Here is a 19,758-nt window from a genome sequence, read left to right as displayed (position 1 = left end):
TTTATAAGATACTTTTTAAAAATAATTTTTAATTTAAAATATAGGATACCTTATAATAATTAAATCACTTTCTCTAAGTTTACTCCTTCTTGATTAACATTAATTTTTTTAAAATGTGTAAAACAGTTAGAAATGTCCAATAATAAAGATTGGAGAAAGTATAATTTAAGCAAAAAAGTAATGTCCTTTGCTTGTCCCAAAATCAGGAAAAAAAAAAAGCACTAATTAAATTAATTAATTTCCATCCCTCTGTTTTCCTTGAGAGTTGAGGCCACCTTTCCCTAATCTAAGGCTTAAAGCAATGCTCCATTAAATTAATTTTGGCCATAATAAAATAAGTAAATTAACGATGTCGACTTAATCAACACAAACAAAATAGAAAATGTGTGAGTGGAGTTAGTGGGTCCACTGAAAATAACTTGATACCTTATAAATATAAGACTGAGAATTAAATCCTTTCAAATGAAAAAAAATTATATTCTTATGTGAAAAATTTATTTTATTTTGACTTAAATTTAGACTGCTTGGTAATATTTAAATAATAGATAGTTGAAAATAAAAGAAGTGGAAAAAAATATAACAAATGGATTGTGGTGCATTAGTGCAAATAATACATTTGCAAGGACCGTTAGTTCAAATCGTTTCATGCTTATAGTCACTAGCATAAGATACCATTTTACGGGAAATAAATAAAGAAAAATATGATCGAAATTGGAGAATAATTGGGATATTCTTGCTGATCCAAATAAAAAAGGGATGTTCTTGGTCAATAAATATTGGTCGGTTGAGCCAAGGCCAAAATTTGGCCCACACAACGTCTCAAGCTATTTTAAAAACACTTAGATACTTATTCTTATGTACAATTAAATTAAAACAAGTAGATTTTACAGTATTAATAATATTAATAATAAGAATTAATTCTATAATAATTATAAATAATATATAAAATCATATATCTTAATTTGATTAGAAATGACCACCTTAAATATAGAATTTTTTTTCCTTTTTTAGATCATGTTGCTTATATTGTTAAATATATGTATGTATGGGAAGTATTGCTTGGGAGAGAACCGAAAGTATGCAATATCTATAATGCTTAGAAAAATTTAGAAACTTAAAAGCCGCAACCCCTGAGCGTAATTGAATCCTTACAATTGAGTAGGTCATTTACTCATTCACAATTGAATGGCATTATATTACTTATTTAAATATAAGATTAATATACAATTTAGATCCTGAATTATTGGTTCAGGGATGATTTGAATTATAGGTTCAGGGATGCATCCTAAATTATAAATAATTAAAGTTGGGATAATTTTGCTCTTATCATTAATTTTCAACAAACATCCACCAAATTCGTATGGAAAAAATTGCACTTTAGGCCTCAGTTTAATAGAAGTTTGTTGAAAGTTAACAATAGAAATAAAATTATTCCAACTTTATTAGTTTAATGTTCAGAATGTATCTTTTTAAAAGTTTAGAGTTTAAATCGCCCATGAACCTATAATTCAGGATCCAAATTGCATAGTAATCCTTTTGTATTTTAAAAAATGCACTCTAATCAATAATAATTCAACAGTAACGAAAAAAGTATATTTTGCATATTATATCAATTGTAAAAAAAAATCTGAAGGAGTGTGTAAGTTTTTTGGTTTGAATTAATTGATAAAGGTGAAAATTTATAAAAGAGAACCAAATATTTTTATGATAAATAAAGAGACAAAGAAAAAAGTGTATGAAAAGAACTCTATTCTAGATTTTTTCATAACAAAAAATGATAATATTTTTTTTATCAATATTATTATGAAATTCCATTATGCCAAAGAACAAATAGGAAAAAATATGAAAGTGAGCTTATAGTGAAAGATTACGTTACACTTATATTGTTGCCACTGATCCCACTTAGCAAGAACAAAAATAGTTAACTCGACATGATCTCATTCATACCCACCATAATCTCCACCAAAAATAACTTTACTCATTATTACAATTTATAACCTTCTTTTATATAGTTTCATTATTTTATTCATTTACCTTTTTTTATTACTTATTCTCATATCCTAGAAAATTTTTAATATTACCACAAGTTAATATGCAATTTGAACCTTAAATTTTTAAAAAAGTGTATTATGAACTCTAAACAATTAAAGTTGAAACAATTTTGCCCCTACTATTAATTTTCAACAAATGTTTGTCAAATTAAGGCCTAAAGTGTAATTTTTTTCAAATGAATTTGACGGACATTTATTGAAAGTTAAAGGTAGGGGTAAAATTTTTTTAATTTTAATTGTTTAGGATTTAGTATACACCTTTTTAAAGTTTAGGGTTTAAATTATCCCTAAACTTATAGTTCAGGATTTAAATTACATATTAACCCTTAAATATATTATGTTGTTATCCACTTTAATATCACGAATAGGTTTGAATTTGATGACTGTATTTAGTACAAGTATTGAGTGCTTATATCATCTAAATCATTGAAATTCAGATTAACGGTTCAAATAAATTCACTCATTCATTAATCTTAAGTGAAGTATAAATTTATAACCATTGATTTTAACTTTAACGGTTCAAATGGTATAAATACTCAGTACCTAATCACCGAATCCAAATCCATCACAAACTTGATTGATTATAGAGGTGGATTGCTAAATTACAACCTGTCTATTTTTTCTGCTAACTACAACCTCTCTTTCTCTCTCTAATTTTTTTATGGTTTTTGGTTGTGAGGCGCAGAAACAATTGAGCATGTTTTTTGTAATTGCCCCTTCCATAGAACTCTTTGGTTTGGTGCCTTTTTTATTTGATCTACCACTATCTTTGAATTAATGCTCATTACTTGTATCCTTCAAGTTCCGAAAGTTTTATTCCAAAACCAAGAAACAGATTTTCTTGAGGGTATTTTTACCCTAATCCATAAAATTTGATATAGGATAAATCTACTTCTTCATAATGAAAAAACTGTCATAGTGGAGTAACTCATTCAAGAAATTAAGAAAGAGCTAAAATTCTTGAAAATTGCATGCAACTTGAATTTCAATCAACAAATTGTTCCTCCAACTAGAGACTTGCAGATCTCTAAAGTCGAGGATTTTGTTCAACAATCAACAAATTCAAGAAAAGGAAAAAGTAAAAATATGTTTAAATTAATGAGGATTTAGCTTTGAATTTGAACTGAATTCTTCATTTCAATATACAAAAATTTATAATTTTGGATTTGATTCAAATCCAAATTAATTTAAAATTATAATTTTTTTGTAATCTCAAATTCTTTTTACACTTTAATCATTTAAAATTTTAATTTTTTCAAATATTCCGTTCTCCTTACATTTTTACTATTAGTATCTTTATGACTCTTATATCATTTTTCATCTTTTATCGATTAAAAAATATATAAATAAACTTATGATTTTTAATTTTTAATTTTTAGTTTGAATCTCAATTTATTTTTCTTCTTCATTTAAAATTTTTTAAACTACTCAATTAAAAAATTTTACATATATCAATTTTAAATATAAGATTTAGAATGTAAAATTTTAAATTTTAAATTTAAATCTAAATTCATCAATCTAAATGCTGTCTTACTGTTTTGTGGAAATCTCTCTCAATGGTAAAAACCTTCAACGCGTTCTACTGGTCATGCTCATGCGTTCGTCCTCCGCCTTTCTATCTATAACTTTTGGAGGAGTAAGTGTAGTTCTATAGTATACTTGGGAAGCTGGTTATGAAGTTCAATGGCGGCCATTTTCTCTCTCCCAAAAGTCAATGTTCGATAATCCCAAGATATCAACATTTTGTGAGTATGTTTTTAAATTATCAGTTTTTGAAGTGTGGCTCAATTAAGCCACCATTTAGTTTCTCCTAATTTTCCTTGCATGACTACCACTTTATGACCTCATTTTCATTTTTTTTTGGTTAATATATTTGACCTTTTGACATAAAAAAGCACTTTTCTGTTTTGTTTAAAATTAGTCACTTAAATTGACTATAAGTTATAAAATTATTCTCAGTTACATTATTTTCTTCTAATTTAGAACAGATATATTTTTTATTTTAATTTTTGTCCTCATATCAATTTTTATTATGTAAAGATATCTTTTTATCCAAAGCTAGTTTACTCGAGGTATAGTTTGATGCTAAATATAACATCAATTAAGTGCCTGTTTGGTTAAGAAAATAATTAATTTTTTAAGTTAAAAAATCAATTAATAAAAAAAAACCCAAACATCATCATTTGCCATTAATCAATTCTTGATGTTAAAATAATTTTTTTTAGAGCTGTATTTGTGAGCTTATGTGAAAATGCTGATAAAAAGCATTGGCAAAAATTACAAAGAAAGACCTAAGAAAAAAATTATAAAAAAGATATAAAATTTAATAAAAAACCAAATTCTCTTCTCTTCTCTATTTTTTTTAGTAAAATTTAAACTTTAAATCCCTAAAAAAGTTATTACTATGAGTTCCTGTCAACCACAACCCTCCACTTAAATGAATTTAAATAAAATATTGATTGGTTGGGAAAAATTAATTTAATTTAATTTAAATTTTAGGGTCATTAAAAAAATTGTTACAAAAGTCCAGAGAGAGAGAGAGAGAGATTTTATATCATTTGTTACATTACTATATTTTTTATGTTGTCAAAATTTTAAGATTGTGCTTAACATTTTTATCAGATATGATTTCTATCCATGATATCATTAGAGATCAATTTGTATATTATCATTTTCATTAGTTACTATAAAATTAATCTTTTGATATTTAAGAATTAAATCTTTCTCTTTTACTAAATTTATTTAAATTAAGATATATTGAGTTATTTATTTACATAAATTAAATTGCTAATATTAATATAATTTAAATTTTTATAATTAATCAGGTATGTAATTTAAATAATATATTTTACATCTTAAATAAAATTTAACAAATTTAATAATATTAGATATAAATTTATCAGTAATTTAATTTTGAAAAGCAATGCATTTCATAGTAATTTACACAGTTAAAATTGATTCTGAATAAATTATCCAAACATATTCAATTTTGTTAAAATTAATTTTTAAAAAAATAGTATCTAAATATTTTGCGTTATAATATAATAAATTATAATTAAAATTAATATTTTTATAATTAATTATACCCAACTGAAATCCAAATGGACACTAAGTCATTCTACCCATTTAGCATCATTAAAAATATAACTTTTTAATTTTTTCATTCTGTACCATTAATAGTTATAATAAATTATTGGACAAGAACTTAAATCATAACAAATAAATAAGAGGTAAAATTAAAAAATTACTCTAACCATGTCTTATATTGATGATTAAAAATTTTTTTAAAATTTTATCTTATATTAAGGACATATGAGAGTATACTATTAGGGATGTTTTCAAACAAGCATTTTTTTTCCCAGCTTTTTTCAACTTACTATTCACTTCAATCCAAAATATAAACAGTTTTTAATAATAAATTGTATACAAATAAAATTTTTTATTCTCATAAAAAATATATTATTTTTTATTTTTATTTTTAGTTTCAATTTATGATGAGTGAGAAAAAATTATAAATTCACAGACACAATAATTTAGGTTAATAAATACAATAAACAAAAAGTGAAGCTCTTTCTTTTGTTTTTTGTTTTTTAACAAATACCAAGTTGGTTTATATTGTACCAAGATTATACTTAATCTAGGTTAGAAAATTGCATGTGCTTCCTTTGAAGCATCTTCTAGGGGCCTTGTTTTGTCCAAAATATAGGATATTGAGTAACTTTAAAGTTATTTTTTAACTATATTCCTACTTCATTTATTACTCTTTTTAAAAAAATAAGACATTAGAATTTTAATTATTAATGAGAGAAAAATTAGAAAAATGTAATTTTTTTTAAAAATTAAGGTTTCAACTAATATTTTTTAAAAATATTAAATTAGTTATCAATGCCTTATATTTTGCTTTAGAGGAAGTATTTTGGATCAGAGGGAGTATATTGTAAATGCTTTTTCTCTTCCCTTTTATTATAGGAATTGGAAATTACCTACCAGTTCAAATTCAAGGAGGATGGGCCAATTAGAAGGAAAATATTGGCTATTTAACTATGCCTTCCCTTTAATTGCGCAATTAGAGAAACCTTTGATTTTGATATATTTAATTTTAAAGACACTCTTCAATGCTATTTTCAAACATAAGCCATAAATTAGTCCACATTCATGCTACTCTTTTTTTCTCCCCCATAACAAAGTATAGTTATGTTCATTTTTAAGGATTCACTAAAGTTAATATTAACTTTTGACTCTTACAAGTTGTAACGACACTTACAAATTACTGTCAGATAAAATTTTCATACATTCAAGTATATGAACCTATATTTTTAGGGGTGTTTTTTTTTTCCACCAACCCATTTAGTGGTGTTTTTTTTCCTTTTCCTTTTTATTTTCTGAAACTATTTGGAATTAAATATTTTTTACCAATTCAAATTCAAACACGGATGTGCCAATAGGAGGAAACTCATATTACAATTATTTTTAGAAAAAATATTGATGGAAGATTTCTGAGATGATTTAATATTTGACAAGAAGACTTCTAACAAGTAAATATTAAAGAGTAACAAGTGAGTAACAAGTGAAGTTTAACTTTTAACAAGTATTTATAAGATATTAAATTATTTCAGCGATCCTTTATTAATGTTATACATTCTTTTTATTCATAAGGTTGATGCTTGAGATTTTATTGAAAAAACATTTGAAGTCTTTTATTACTCATTCCAACTGTTCTCAAATTCTGTTTCTCCAAACCCATCGAAAGAAAGAATAGTGGAATTTGAGATGAACTCATCGAGTTGAAAGTTGAAACTACGGTCGTTTACTTGTGGCCCCATCAAAACTACGGGTCGTTTGAATGGAAATTGAAACCCAAGCCCAGCTTTCGACGTGTCATTTTAGTAATAAACGGAGTCAATCAGGGGTATTTACATAATTCCACTCGTTTAAAACCACGCGGATTGCCAGTATTTTCCCTTTACATTGCACACAATCTCCGTAATCTGTATACACGCAACAAAGCAGAGTACGGGAAAGCTCTCTCGTCCTCCTCCTCTCTTTCTCTCTCTAAGGTGTTAGTGAGAGAGACTCTGCTTCAAAAAGATTTTTGGTGAGGAGGAGACATTAATGGAGGGGAAAAGGTATGCGGTGTTGCTGTGCGCAGAGGATTCCGAGTACGTGAGGAAGAAGTACGGGGGGTATTTCGGGGTTTTCATCAGAATGCTGGCGGAGGAAGGCGAGACCTGGGACGTCTACAAGGTGGCGTCCGGCGACTTCCCCGAGGAAGACGGCGATCTCGACCTATACGATGGATTCGTCATCACCGGCAGCTGCAATGACGCTCACGGAAATGACGCCTGGATCCATCGCCTCATCACTCTCATTCAGAAACTCGATTCCATGAAGAAGAAAATCCTCGGTATTTGCTTCGGTCACCAGGTAATAAACTAATAAATCAATCAATCATTCATTCATCTTTCGTCGGAGATATCTGTACCGTTTCCATGATTCGATTCCGTTGGATATCCACGAACGATTTTCGAAATCGATACGGAAGTGTATCTTATTTCCCTACTTTTATTAAAACGAAAAATAAATTAAAAAAATATGTTCGTATAGTATGGCATGGTAAAAAGATATTTTAAAATGTAAGTAAAATGTATTACTTTCTTTTAAATTATAATATATTTTTAAAAAAGATTCAAATATTAAAATATAAGATATTTTAATAAAATTAAAATTTCACTAAATAAATTTATTTTAATATTATTTTTTGACTTAATAATTAAATAATGTAGATTTAAGGTTATTAAATAAAATATATTTTTAAAAGTTTATATTTTTATTTTAAAAAATAAAATTATTAAGTATTGACAATAATATTTACTGATATGTAAAATTTTGAATAAATTAAATGAATATTGAGAAAAATGTAGAATGTGTGTTGGTATTACCAATTTTTTTGCTTTTAAAACTAGATTTGGGTTTGCTTATGGACATGAACAAAATATGCTCGTATCATATGATACAAAAGACATTAAGAAAAGTAACCAAAAAAAAAATTATATAGCTTCTTTCGTTTCTTGAGGAGGCGTTTAGATTTGGAGATTCTTAATTAATAAATTAGTTGAATATAATTAGGGTAAACATAACTTTTAATTCTTGTATTTTATTTATATTTTGTTTTTAATTTTTATATTTTTTTTCGGTATCTTAAGTTTCTATACTTTACTTATAAAAAGATTGAAAATAATAAAAAATAAAAATATAAAATTTAAAATATTAAAAAAAATATAAAAATAAAAAATAAAATGTAAGTAAAGTGTATAGAATTAAAAATTATGTTTATCCATATAATTGGTAAAGGTTTTGAATGTTTGTTACCATTTTCTTTTGAAACTAGGTTTGGGTTAATTTGCTAATTGACAAAAGAGCTTTTGAATGAAGATAAATAAATTAGTCATTCCAATGTACAGTTCTGATAGGACGGATTTGAGGCAAGTATTGACGATGAAAAGAGGGAAAATTTTGTCCGCAAGGGTTTTCAACGTGGATGTTGCACGTGGGGGAAATGAATCAGTATACTGCATATAAAATTATAATTATTGAGCATTATTATTTTTACTACTGTTTTCTTCCTGAATGTTGTTTGAATTTCAAGTTTCGTCTAAATTTGAGTGTATTTTCTGTCAAATTTGGGTCTTTCTTATATTTTTTTTTCAATATATCACTCTACTAAATTTTATTTGTATATTTAATTATCTATGTATTTTTTATAACCGTATGTTTATTATCATCTCTTGAATACTTTAAAAACAAGATTATTTTGGTAGTTTGGTATTTAGTCATTAAATGAACAGTATATTTAATTTAATGTCACAATTAAAAATCTCACACGTTCAAACTAAATAAATAATTAAATAAACGAATGAGATAGAACATAAAAATTAGATATTGAGAAGGTGCTGAGATGGTCCTCCAAATTCGATTTCATATGGAATCCTTGTTCGCTCAGTCCAGTCTAGTACAATAATACAAGGGTCCTGTTTTGTTCCATAGTCCAGCCTCGTATCTGTTCGTTTGCTCGTAAGTTAAATTTTTCGTCCCCTTACCTCTAGATCACATGTGTGCTATTGTTTCTGTTCATGTTCATGGCCAACACACACACACACACACACACACAAATAGAAAATTACTTTTGTACGGACGCAAGTGGGATCTATCACTGTAAATTTGATCTCACGGTGGAACCTTAGTCAGAAGATATGGCAGTTTTTAGACAATGGAATCAGGATTCAGCATGCAGGCCGTACTAAAAGGCATGATGATATATTTCATTACGCTTCCCCCCCCCCCGGGTTTTCCAATCCTCTGGTTCTTAAAGAAACACTGTTGTTTTCTCAGGCTGATGATGATAATCTTTATTATTAACCTTAGGTAGTGACATCTTAGATCTTTCTCGAGTGTGTGGTTGTGGAACACGTACAATTTTTAAGATGTTTACGTCCGTCCAATAAGGCTGCTTGTTCCCATGATATAATGAAGTAACCCTAATGCTTTTTATTTTCCATTAGGAAGTGATTTATATGATCTTTTTTTGACCCTATCAGATAAATGCTGACGGGTGGTTGTGACATGCATTAATTGAACCATTTTGGCAGCAAAACATTGGAGATGAAATGAGATCCCCTTTATCACACGTCGGTTTTTGGTCAATTCCAAAACAGCAACGTCCATATCTACTACTTTTACTACTATTTCTTTAGAAAATTTTGACATGGATGATGATTATATATATATATATATATATATATTCTCCTTTTTAAGATTAATTACCATACTATTGAAAACCAGGTTAATCCCAGTGCCTTGACTGTTTATATAAGATGTATTGTTTATGGTTGATATGACTACGATTTTGACCCTTCACTCATCTTGAATGGTTGAATAACCGGTTGAGTTTTTAGTATGCTAATTATTAATTTGGGTTGGTGTGCTTGTGATCAGATACTTTGTCGTGCATTGGGAGGGAAGGTTAACCGATCTCCCACTGGTTGGGACATCGGTGTGAGAAGCATAACCTTATCATCATCGTCGCCATTGTCTCCGACGTCTCTCATGTTACCATCAAAGCTCTCTATAATCCAATGCCATCGAGATGAGGTCTCAACCTTTTCTTTTAACAAAAGTTATACTATGAATATACATCATCGTGTTTCCATTATTATTAAGGTTGATTGGTTATATATATATATATATATATATATGTTGATTCGGTGAGGAAGTTAATGAATTTGTGGATATGAAAGTAGGTGAGAGAACTTCCGATGAAGGCAGAGATTATTGCATGGTCGGAGAAGACGGGGATCGAGATGTTTAGGTTTGGTGATCACATAATGGGGATCCAAGGCCACCCTGAGTACACCATTGACATTCTTTTACACCTCATCGACCGTCTTGTTCAACGTGACCTCATCTTGGTATTTCATTCTTAACACTCACATTCATAGCTCACAGTTCAGCTGGCCCATGCTACTTGGTCCAAATCAACACATATTTTAATAATGTTAAGTCCATGTTAGTAAAACAAACTCTGTTTGAGCTAGCTCATGGTCCTTATGAGTATTTTTCAAACTAAAATATTGACATTGCAGATAGATCAAATAGACGGGATGGGGAATAACATAGATAAATTATAGGAATTGAAGACAAGCATGATTTATTAAATGTTTTTCTTGGTCTCCCTCTACATTTCTTTATAATGGGAAAGATTATTTTTGTTTGACTATTCTCCGAAGCACCTCCATCCACCTATTTAACATTTCTTTGATGACTTAGTATAATTATATAGCTTGATAAACTTGATAGCATATGAAACTTGTTGTCTGGGAATATATATTAATGGATGAATGTTTGGAATGACAGGAAGCTTTTGGTGTGGAAGCTAGGGCTAAGGTGGTGCTGCGAGAGCCAGATAGAGAGGCTTGGAAGAAAGTCTGTACCAGCTTCCTCAAAAGTCGCTCATGACCATTCAAGAAACGAAGAGAGATATTTAGCTTAAAAAAAAATGGTATTTTAGAATTAGTGAATGTGAATGAGAAGTAAAAATGGTGAATCATGAGAAGAAAGACGATTTGGAAGAACTGGAATAGTTTTGGTTGGGACCAGAGTGTTATAAATTAGGCTAAATTATACATGATGCTCTCAAACTTAATTTATAATCTCTTTAATTTTTAAAATTTTATAATGAATTCTCATCAACTTTTATATTTATGCAGATAATTTTATATACTTAATTTTAGATATTAATTATTTTATATAACTTAAAATTTAGTGAGGTTAACTGTATATTAATTAAAGTTTAGGAATTTAAATGCACATGAAAATAAAGTTTAAGGAGGTATATAATTAATAATTAAATGTTATTGGCATAAACTTAAAAGTTCAAAGAGATTTATTATTAAGTTTTAGAAGATTAAGAGGGTTATTTGTACATAATTTAAAGTTTAAAAGAAGTTTATGTCATTTAGCTTAATTTAAATATGTGAATTCAAAACGTAAACATGTGAGTGTTATATAATTGGATTTCTCCCTTCCTCCCCTCTTCCAATGGAGTGATTTTCCCATTTATCCTTCACATGCAATATCTTTTTATTGTTCTTCAGGAAAATCAGCCATAATTTTCAGAAATCATATTAGGAGGTCTTAAAAATTATAATTAATTTTTAGAAACATATTCTCAATTTCTAGAAATTTATTGATAATTTTTAAAAAATTAGTCTTAAACATTTTAATAGTACTCATTTTAAAATTTCATAGGAATTCTTATACATGATTACAATTTAAAAATCCTTTCATGTTTGGATTCTTTGATGCAATTTTTAAAAAATATTTCTCTATTATGCTTTCAAGTGTGGGATACATGCATAAACACATACTCATAGGAAACTTGTCGTAAATATCACATCTACTAATATAATGAATATTTGATGCAAATCTTCAAATTGATTAATTGAATGCCGAAACTTTTAAGCCCTATTTGATATGATTGAATAGTTTTTGATAGAATCAAAATTAAAATTAAAATTAGAATTGGATTATAAAAATATATTTGGTATGTCAAGAAAAATTAGATGGAATCCTTACATTACTTTTGCTTGGTACGTAAGACATGAAAATGAAATTATACTTAAAAGACAAAAATACCCCCTATATAAAAATTAAAATAAAACATAATAAAAGTTTAATTGTGTTTCAATTTTCTTTATTTTATATGTTAATAAAATATATAGATGATAGATATTATATATAAGTAAAATATTTTACAAAAAATATTTTAATTTAATCATATGTTTAGTATATAAATAAATATTATATAGATGATAAATATTATATATAAGTAAAATATTTCATAGAAGAAATATTATAAATACATATATCGTCCTATATTTTACACATACACACATATATTATAGTTTATATAAAGGCTTCCATACCCTTTTGTTTATTAGTTTTCAAAGCAAATTTTAATAAGTATATTTACTTAAAATAAAAAAAAAGATCAAAGTGCCCATTTTATTTTTTTTTAAAAAACTCATCCATTCTTTTGCTTGCAACCTCATCCATGAGACCATGACCACCTCAACTCCATCTGCTTAGTCACCATCACCAACATCTCTTGTTCGAACCAAGAAATGGAGCTAAAGCGCTTGAAAATCACAATCCTATCTACCACAAGTAAGATTTTGAAGTGAAAGTCAAGAGTGTCAAAGAGGTGAACTTTTGTCGGATCCGATGAACTTTCATCAAAGGGCCTCTTAGCCAAGACAACATTCATAGCAACGGACACCGATGAACTTCCGTCCAATGGTGCAACAGGTGACTGAAGCGAGGCTAGACAACTTACAGATCTAATGGCATTGATCCTGAAGTCGGAACCAGAGTTCCTTTCGTTGGTTTTCGAGTAATGGACTGTTCTTGCCAATGTTGGACACTTCATCATTCTTGCTGAATGTAAAAATTCATACTCAACTGAATAATTCATCTCAGAAAGGTTTCCTTGTTACACAATGCTTTCCTCGTTCTCTTATGGGCTTTAAATAGCCATCAAGAATGAGGCAAGAAAACAAGAAAGAATGAACTAGAAAACAATAAACCAAAACGCAAGCAGAGGCACGCAGGCCCATTAATCATATAAGCTTAGACCTTTACTTGACTAATGATCCAATACACTTTTAAATTTCAATACTCCCCCTCAAGTTAGGCTTGAAGATATTAAAAGTGCCTAACTTGTATAGCATATCCTCGTGTAATTTTTGACCAAGAGCCTTAGTTAAAATATCTGCCTGCTACTTGCTTGATGCACATGTTTTAAAGTGATCAACCTACTTTAAAGTTTTTCTTGCACAAAATGGCAGTTATTTCAATGTGTTTCATTCACTCATGATAAACTAGATTTGAAGCTATTTAAATTGCAACTTTGCTATCACAGTGAATGCACACAAGAGTTAAGTCATACACATGTAAGTCTTTAAATAAACCAGTGAGCCATATAACTTTAGACACAATACTTCCCATAGCCTGGTAGTCTGCTTCAGCAGAAGACCTTGAAATTGTAGTTTGCTTCTTGATTTCCAAGAAATAATTGACCCACCTAGTTTAACTAAGTAACCTATGATAGACCTTCGAGACTCTAGGCATGAAGCCCAATCTAAATCACAAAATCCTTCCAGCCTTAAATTTCCTATGGAAGGGAATAAAAGGCCTCTACCTGGATCCCTCTTAAGATATTTTACAGCATTTAATGCAGCCTTTAAATGTAATTTTTTGGGATTACTCATAAATTGACTCAACATTTGGATCGTGTAGCTTATATCAGGTCTAGTGTTTGTTAAATATAGTAATTTTCCAAACAAACATCTATATCTATTAGGATTTGGTAATAAGTCATCTTTCTCCCCTTTTTTTTGGCTCACTATAAAGTTTTAGACCAGGATTTATGGGGACATTTCTTGGCTTTGATGCTCCTAAGCCAGTGGTAGCTATCAAATCTAAAGTGTATTTTCTTTGATCGAGCATTAATCCTTTACATGATCTAGCAACCTCAATACTAAGAAAATATTTTAATGCTCCTAAATCCTTTATTTTAAAATTTGCATGCATGAAATCTTTAGTTTTCTTTATCCCCTTTTAGCTGTTTCCAGTTATTATTAGGTCATCAACATAAGCCAACACAATAATAAACTCATCTCTATCTTGTTTTGTAAATATTGAATAGTCATGTTTACTTTGAACAAAACCTCTTGAAATTAAAGCCTCACACAGCTTTATGTTCCACTGCCTACCTGCCTGTTTTAAACCATATAGGGGTTTGATTAGTTTACATACCCTTTTCTCCCCTTGTTTACTAAATCTCGATGGTATTTTCATATAAACTTCTTCATCTAAGTCCCCTTGAAGGAAAGCATTATCAACATCTATTTGAATTATGTTCCATTTATTATGTGCAGCAATAGTTAATACTGATCTTACAGTTGTCATTTTTACAACAAGAGAAAAGGTTTTAGTATAGTCTATTCCTTCCTTTTGACTAAAGCCTTTTGCCACTAACCTTGCCTTTAACTTATTTAGGGTCCCATCAGTATTATACTTCTTTTAAAAATCCACTTACAGCCTATTAGTCTCTTTCCTAGTGGTAGGTCTACCACTTCCCATGTCTTATTATTTTCCAAGGCAGTTATCTCATCTTGTATTGCTTTTATCCATCTATCATCCTTAATTGCTTCCTTAAAGGTGTCAGGCTCGCTTATGTCATCTATAATAGCTATGAACTCCCTATAAGATTGTGAAATATTTGCATAACTAATGCTGTGTTGCAAAGGGTACAAGATTTTCTTATTGCCTTTCCTGTCCATTTTATTTAGAAAATCTATCTTAGTACAATCATAATCCCTAAGCCAACCGAGCGGTCTCTTTTGTCTAATGGGTCTGTTGTTATCTAAGTTTTCATGTCTTTCACTTCCTAAGTCGTTATTGTTATTAGGTGTAATATTACTGTCATTAGATTCAAGGTTAGAATTATTACTAGGATGCATAAAAGAATCAGAAGGAATTGCAGGGGCAGGAACATGATAAAAAATAAAAGGATCTTGAAAACGTACCTGTTCCTGCTGGTTAGAAGTAGCCGGCTGTTTTGAAAAAGGAAATTGGTTTTCAAGAAAACAACATCTCGATTCACAATTATATTATCATTTTTAATGTCATAGAGAATATATCCCTTTTGATTACTTGGATACTCTAGGAAAGTGCATTCAACAGATCTAACATCAAATTTGTTTAATCTTCCAGGGATCTTAACATATGCTAGACAACCAAAAACTTTCATATTTGATAAGTCAGGCTGCTTCTTATATAATATCTCATATGATGTTTTGTAATCTAAGACCTTTGAAGGAATCCTATTAATGATATAAATAGTAGTCCTAACAGCATCCCCCCAAAACTGGATTGGCATACTAGCTTGAAACATCAGGCTTCGAGAAACCTCTAATATGTGCTGATATTTTCTTTCTACAACCTTATTTTATTGTGGGGTATGGACACAAGTGATTTCATGAACAATTCTATTTTCATTAAAGTATGTAGAGGCTAATTGATTCACGAATTCTGTTCCATTATCACTTCTAATTCATTTAACCTTAGTAGAAAATTGATTTGTTATGAGGGAAATAAATTGCTTTAGATAATATAAAGTTTCATGTTTATTATGCATGAAATAAATCTAGCTGGTTCGGGAGAAATCATCAACTATAGTGAGGAAAAATTTGTAAGCTTGATGAGTAGAATGTTTATAAGGACCCCAAACATCAACATGAAGCAAATCAAAGCAGGAATCAATTTTTATTTGACTGGAGGGAAAAGACAAACAAGTCTGTTTTGCTTTAAAGCAAACATCACAACCAGAGGAATTAATAGAAGACAACTTGTCTTGTAAAGGGATTACATATTTAAGGGCAGAATCAGATGGATGTCCTAATCTTAGATGCTAGATATTTTCATTGGAAATGGTATTACTATTATAAATGTTAGACGATGGGACAAGATTTTCATCAACCAAGTACAGACCAGACTCTACTCTACCAATTGTCTTAGTTCTGCTACTGAAGAGGTCCTGTAAAAACACTTGTCAGGAAAGAAGGCAACCACACACTGTTGATCTTTTATTAGTTGAGAAATTGATATTAAATCGTAACAAATTCCTGGAGCGTATAAAACATTTTTCAAAATAATGTTCTCAAATATCTTGATGCTACCAATATGTGTGACCATGAGTTTGTCAGCATTAGGAATTTTTATTCTAAGTGAGTGTCCACTGTATTCATGATAAGAGTCAAAATACGATAGTTTACTCACAACATGGCAAGAAGCTCTAGAATCTAATAACCAATGTGGCTGTGGGTTAAGTGTGGCTGTACTAGAGAATAGGCAAGTGTTCAAACCTGAAGGCTTTATCGAGTCATTAGTGACTACTCCTCCTACCGAGAGTGATTTAGCTGAAAGAGTTTGGACTTCTTTCTTCAAGTTCTTGATTATCTTCTCATAATTCTTTAGAGACAGTAGTTGGTGATTGGATAATATGTCTTGTTGTGGCTTGGATAGATTGCGAAGGGTGGAATTTTCAACATGATTTGCTCGGCTGAGTAGACTATCTGGTCCTCTTCCTCCTTGAAAGTTAAGGGGAACTCGATAATGTGAAAACAATTATCTCTCGAATGGCCCTTTCTATGGAAGTAAAAGCACTCATCTGATGAGTTGCCTTTGCCTCGAGATCTTCCAAATTGTCCCTAACCTCTAGTAATTGTGGAGGTAGAATAATTGGACGTCTGGAGCAAAGTGGATGAGATGGAGCGTTGCGCCTCTTCTTGAGAAACCACAGAGTAGGCTTGATTTATCGAGGTTAGATGGTCCATTAGTAAAATCTGACTTCTAGTAGACTGGTATGAGTTGTTAAGTCCTATAAGGAATTGGAATAACTTTTATTACTGAATACACTTCACATATTCAATCAAAGATAGACATTTACAGGCAGACAGGGCAATGATATGGAGTATTCTTCCCACAATTCTTTCAGTTTTGTGAAGTAACTAGAAACGATCATACCTCCTTAGGTGAGTATGTTGATGAGACGATGAAGGCTATATACTTTGGTTCCGTCGGTCACATCAAATCGCTCGTAAAGATCATTCTAGATGTCTTAAGCATTTTTAAAGAAGGTGATACTAACTGTGATTTCCTTGGAGATGGAAATAATCAACCAAGATAGGACCACTGCGTTACATCGATCCCACTGGGTTTGAAATGCTATATTCTACAATTCTCTGTTGCAAGATCCATCTATTAGCCCAATCTTGTTTTCGCTCTGAGAGACATTCGGATAGTGCGACTCCAGATGGCATAGTTGGTGCTACCGATGAGTGGCTGGGTGACCAAGGTTGAAGCTTGGGTGTCCAAAGGATGAAGGTAAAGAGGATGATTCATATCTATTGCAGATATGAATGATAGTGAGCATTCAACTTCTGTCATGATAGATCTTGAAGAAAACTAAGGCGATGATTTAGATAGAGCTCTAGGTGACGCTGTGATTCATTGATTTGAGAAAGGTGTTTTGAAGAAGGACAAAGAAGATGACTCAGAAGGTGATGATTTTGTGATTTGGGGAAGCATTAGGTTTTAAGGCTGTGAAAAGAAAAATCGATTGGGTGGGTCATGAACCCGGCTTGGTACCATGTAAAAATTTATACTCAACTAAATAATTCATCTCAGAAAGGTTTCCTTGTTACACAATGCTTTCCTCATTCTCTTATGGGCTTTAAATAGCCATCAAGAATGAGGCAAGAAAATAAGAAAGAATAAACCAAAAAACAATAAACCAAAACGCAAGCAGAGGCATGCAGGCCCATTAATCATATAAGCCTAGACCTTATTTGACTAATAATCCAATACAATTTTAAATTTCAACACTGAATCATCAACAGCAAGACGGTGGGAAGGCTAGGTTAGAGAAGACGATCGCAGATGACACTGATCTTGAGTCATACTAGAGAAGGCCAAGAAACGTAAACAACTTATGAGTAAGGAGGCTAGGTTGGAGGAAGACAAGGTGATGATGGTGGGGGCTAAAATGTCAAAGACACAATTCCATGGAAAATGGGCCAATTCTATCATGTTGATGATGGAATTTGATTCTGCCATTTTTGCTGGAATCTGAATTCTTGGGAATCAAGATGCTATCATACCAAACATGTTAAAATTCAAATTCTATGTCCAATTCTATTTCCACGTGTAGGATTCTCATATACCAAACAAGGCCTTAGGGTGAAGATATATGGGCCCTACACACCCATTTGTCTATTTCTCTACCAATAATTGAAGCTTCAATAATAATGCATTTGTTGATCAGGGTATTCATGAAACTTGTTCAACTTTTAAAAAGATGATGATGATGATGATGATTATTATTATTATTATTATTATTAATAAAAATATCACATGAAACAAATACAAGGAAACACACTCATATATATATATATATATATATAGAGAGAGAGAGAGAGCTAGTAAGTAAGGAGGGGTAATGGACATGATCTTTCCAGATATTTGATTTGAATTGTAGGTTCATGCTTTTAAAGATAGACTTTATAGTACCATTTTCCAACATCCTGTAAAGGATAGGAGGTTCTACAGTGTGAATATCTCTTTGAATACCATAAATAAAATGAATTGTATCTGCATTTTAAATTTTATAATAACATTTATTCTAGCTTTTTTTAAGTTACCTCTAACGTATTTTATTGAAATTAAAAAAAATTTTAAACTTGTTAATTCTTTTTAAATATTTAATAAATTTTTAACTTTACTCCTATTAAATAATATATATTTTAATAATATATTTTCTCTCATAAATATTTATTGAAGATAAAAGAGGACACTTGTGATAAAAATATAATTACATGACTTACAAATAGAAACAAAAATCATTTGTTCTTGGCCTTAAAAATAATACTAGGAGGAATAATCGCTTAAAACAATAAAAAGAAAGTTGGCTCATAAAAATAATTCTTTTTGTATAGAAAAGTTTAGGAAAGTTGGGTTTTAGAAATTAACTAAGGTCAAGATATGCTTCTAAACAATGAAATTTGAACTCATGATTTCATAAGTTATGGGTCAAATTCTTACTAATTGAGTTATTTTTTTTTTTTTTTTTTCATAAAAATAGTCTTGATTTGATGTTTTTAGATAAATATAAGAAGTAGATTTTGTTGATATCAAAAAATATTTTCCCTTAGATAAAGATATTTGATGTTGTTTGGACACTATTAGTATTGGGCCTGGCACAATACCACAAAAATAATTGTTCTAAAGAGAAAATGCAACATTTCATACAAAAGAGATAAGTAGTACTTACCATCGCATTTTGGCTTATGTGACAAGAGGTGTATGAGTTCTCTTAACCATCAGGTTTTAAGTTTGATCTCTAGGGCAATGAAAATGAAGAAGAAAATATGCTTGAAAAAGACACCCTCCTTTAAGGCCTCATAGCACTTGAATTTGGATTAGTTAGAGCTGTCAACTTCAAATACCATTTGGTTATAAAAAGAAGAAGAAAGAAGTAGTATTTCAACTCAAAAATCTTGAAATGTGTTGACCAAATCAAGCATACGGT

The 19,758-nt window shown here is 29.8% G+C and overlaps 1 protein-coding gene across 1 annotated transcript; it reads left to right on the top strand.

The window, feature by feature from the left end:
• The first annotated feature begins 7,034 nt into the window (after positions 1-7,034).
• On the top strand, positions 7,035-11,250 carry LOC129307425 (gamma-glutamyl peptidase 5-like). Its single transcript, XM_054948381.1, has 4 exons — positions 7,035-7,475; positions 10,044-10,199; positions 10,349-10,516; positions 10,962-11,250. Exons 1-4 carry the CDS (start codon positions 7,164-7,166, stop codon positions 11,061-11,063), a joined length of 738 nt encoding a protein of 245 aa, XP_054804356.1. The 5' UTR covers positions 7,035-7,163; the 3' UTR covers positions 11,064-11,250.
• The last annotated feature ends 8,508 nt before the right edge of the window (positions 11,251-19,758 follow it).

The sequence above is a fragment of the Prosopis cineraria genome, unplaced genomic scaffold (assembly GCF_029017545.1).
Source record: "Prosopis cineraria cultivar Desert tree isolate PC_DT_omini unplaced genomic scaffold, ASM2901754v1 PC3, whole genome shotgun sequence".
NCBI classification, from domain to species: domain Eukaryota; kingdom Viridiplantae; phylum Streptophyta; class Magnoliopsida; order Fabales; family Fabaceae; genus Prosopis; species Prosopis cineraria.
Note: the sequence above shows the minus strand (reverse complement) of the source record. Positions and strands in the feature narration are given on the sequence as shown.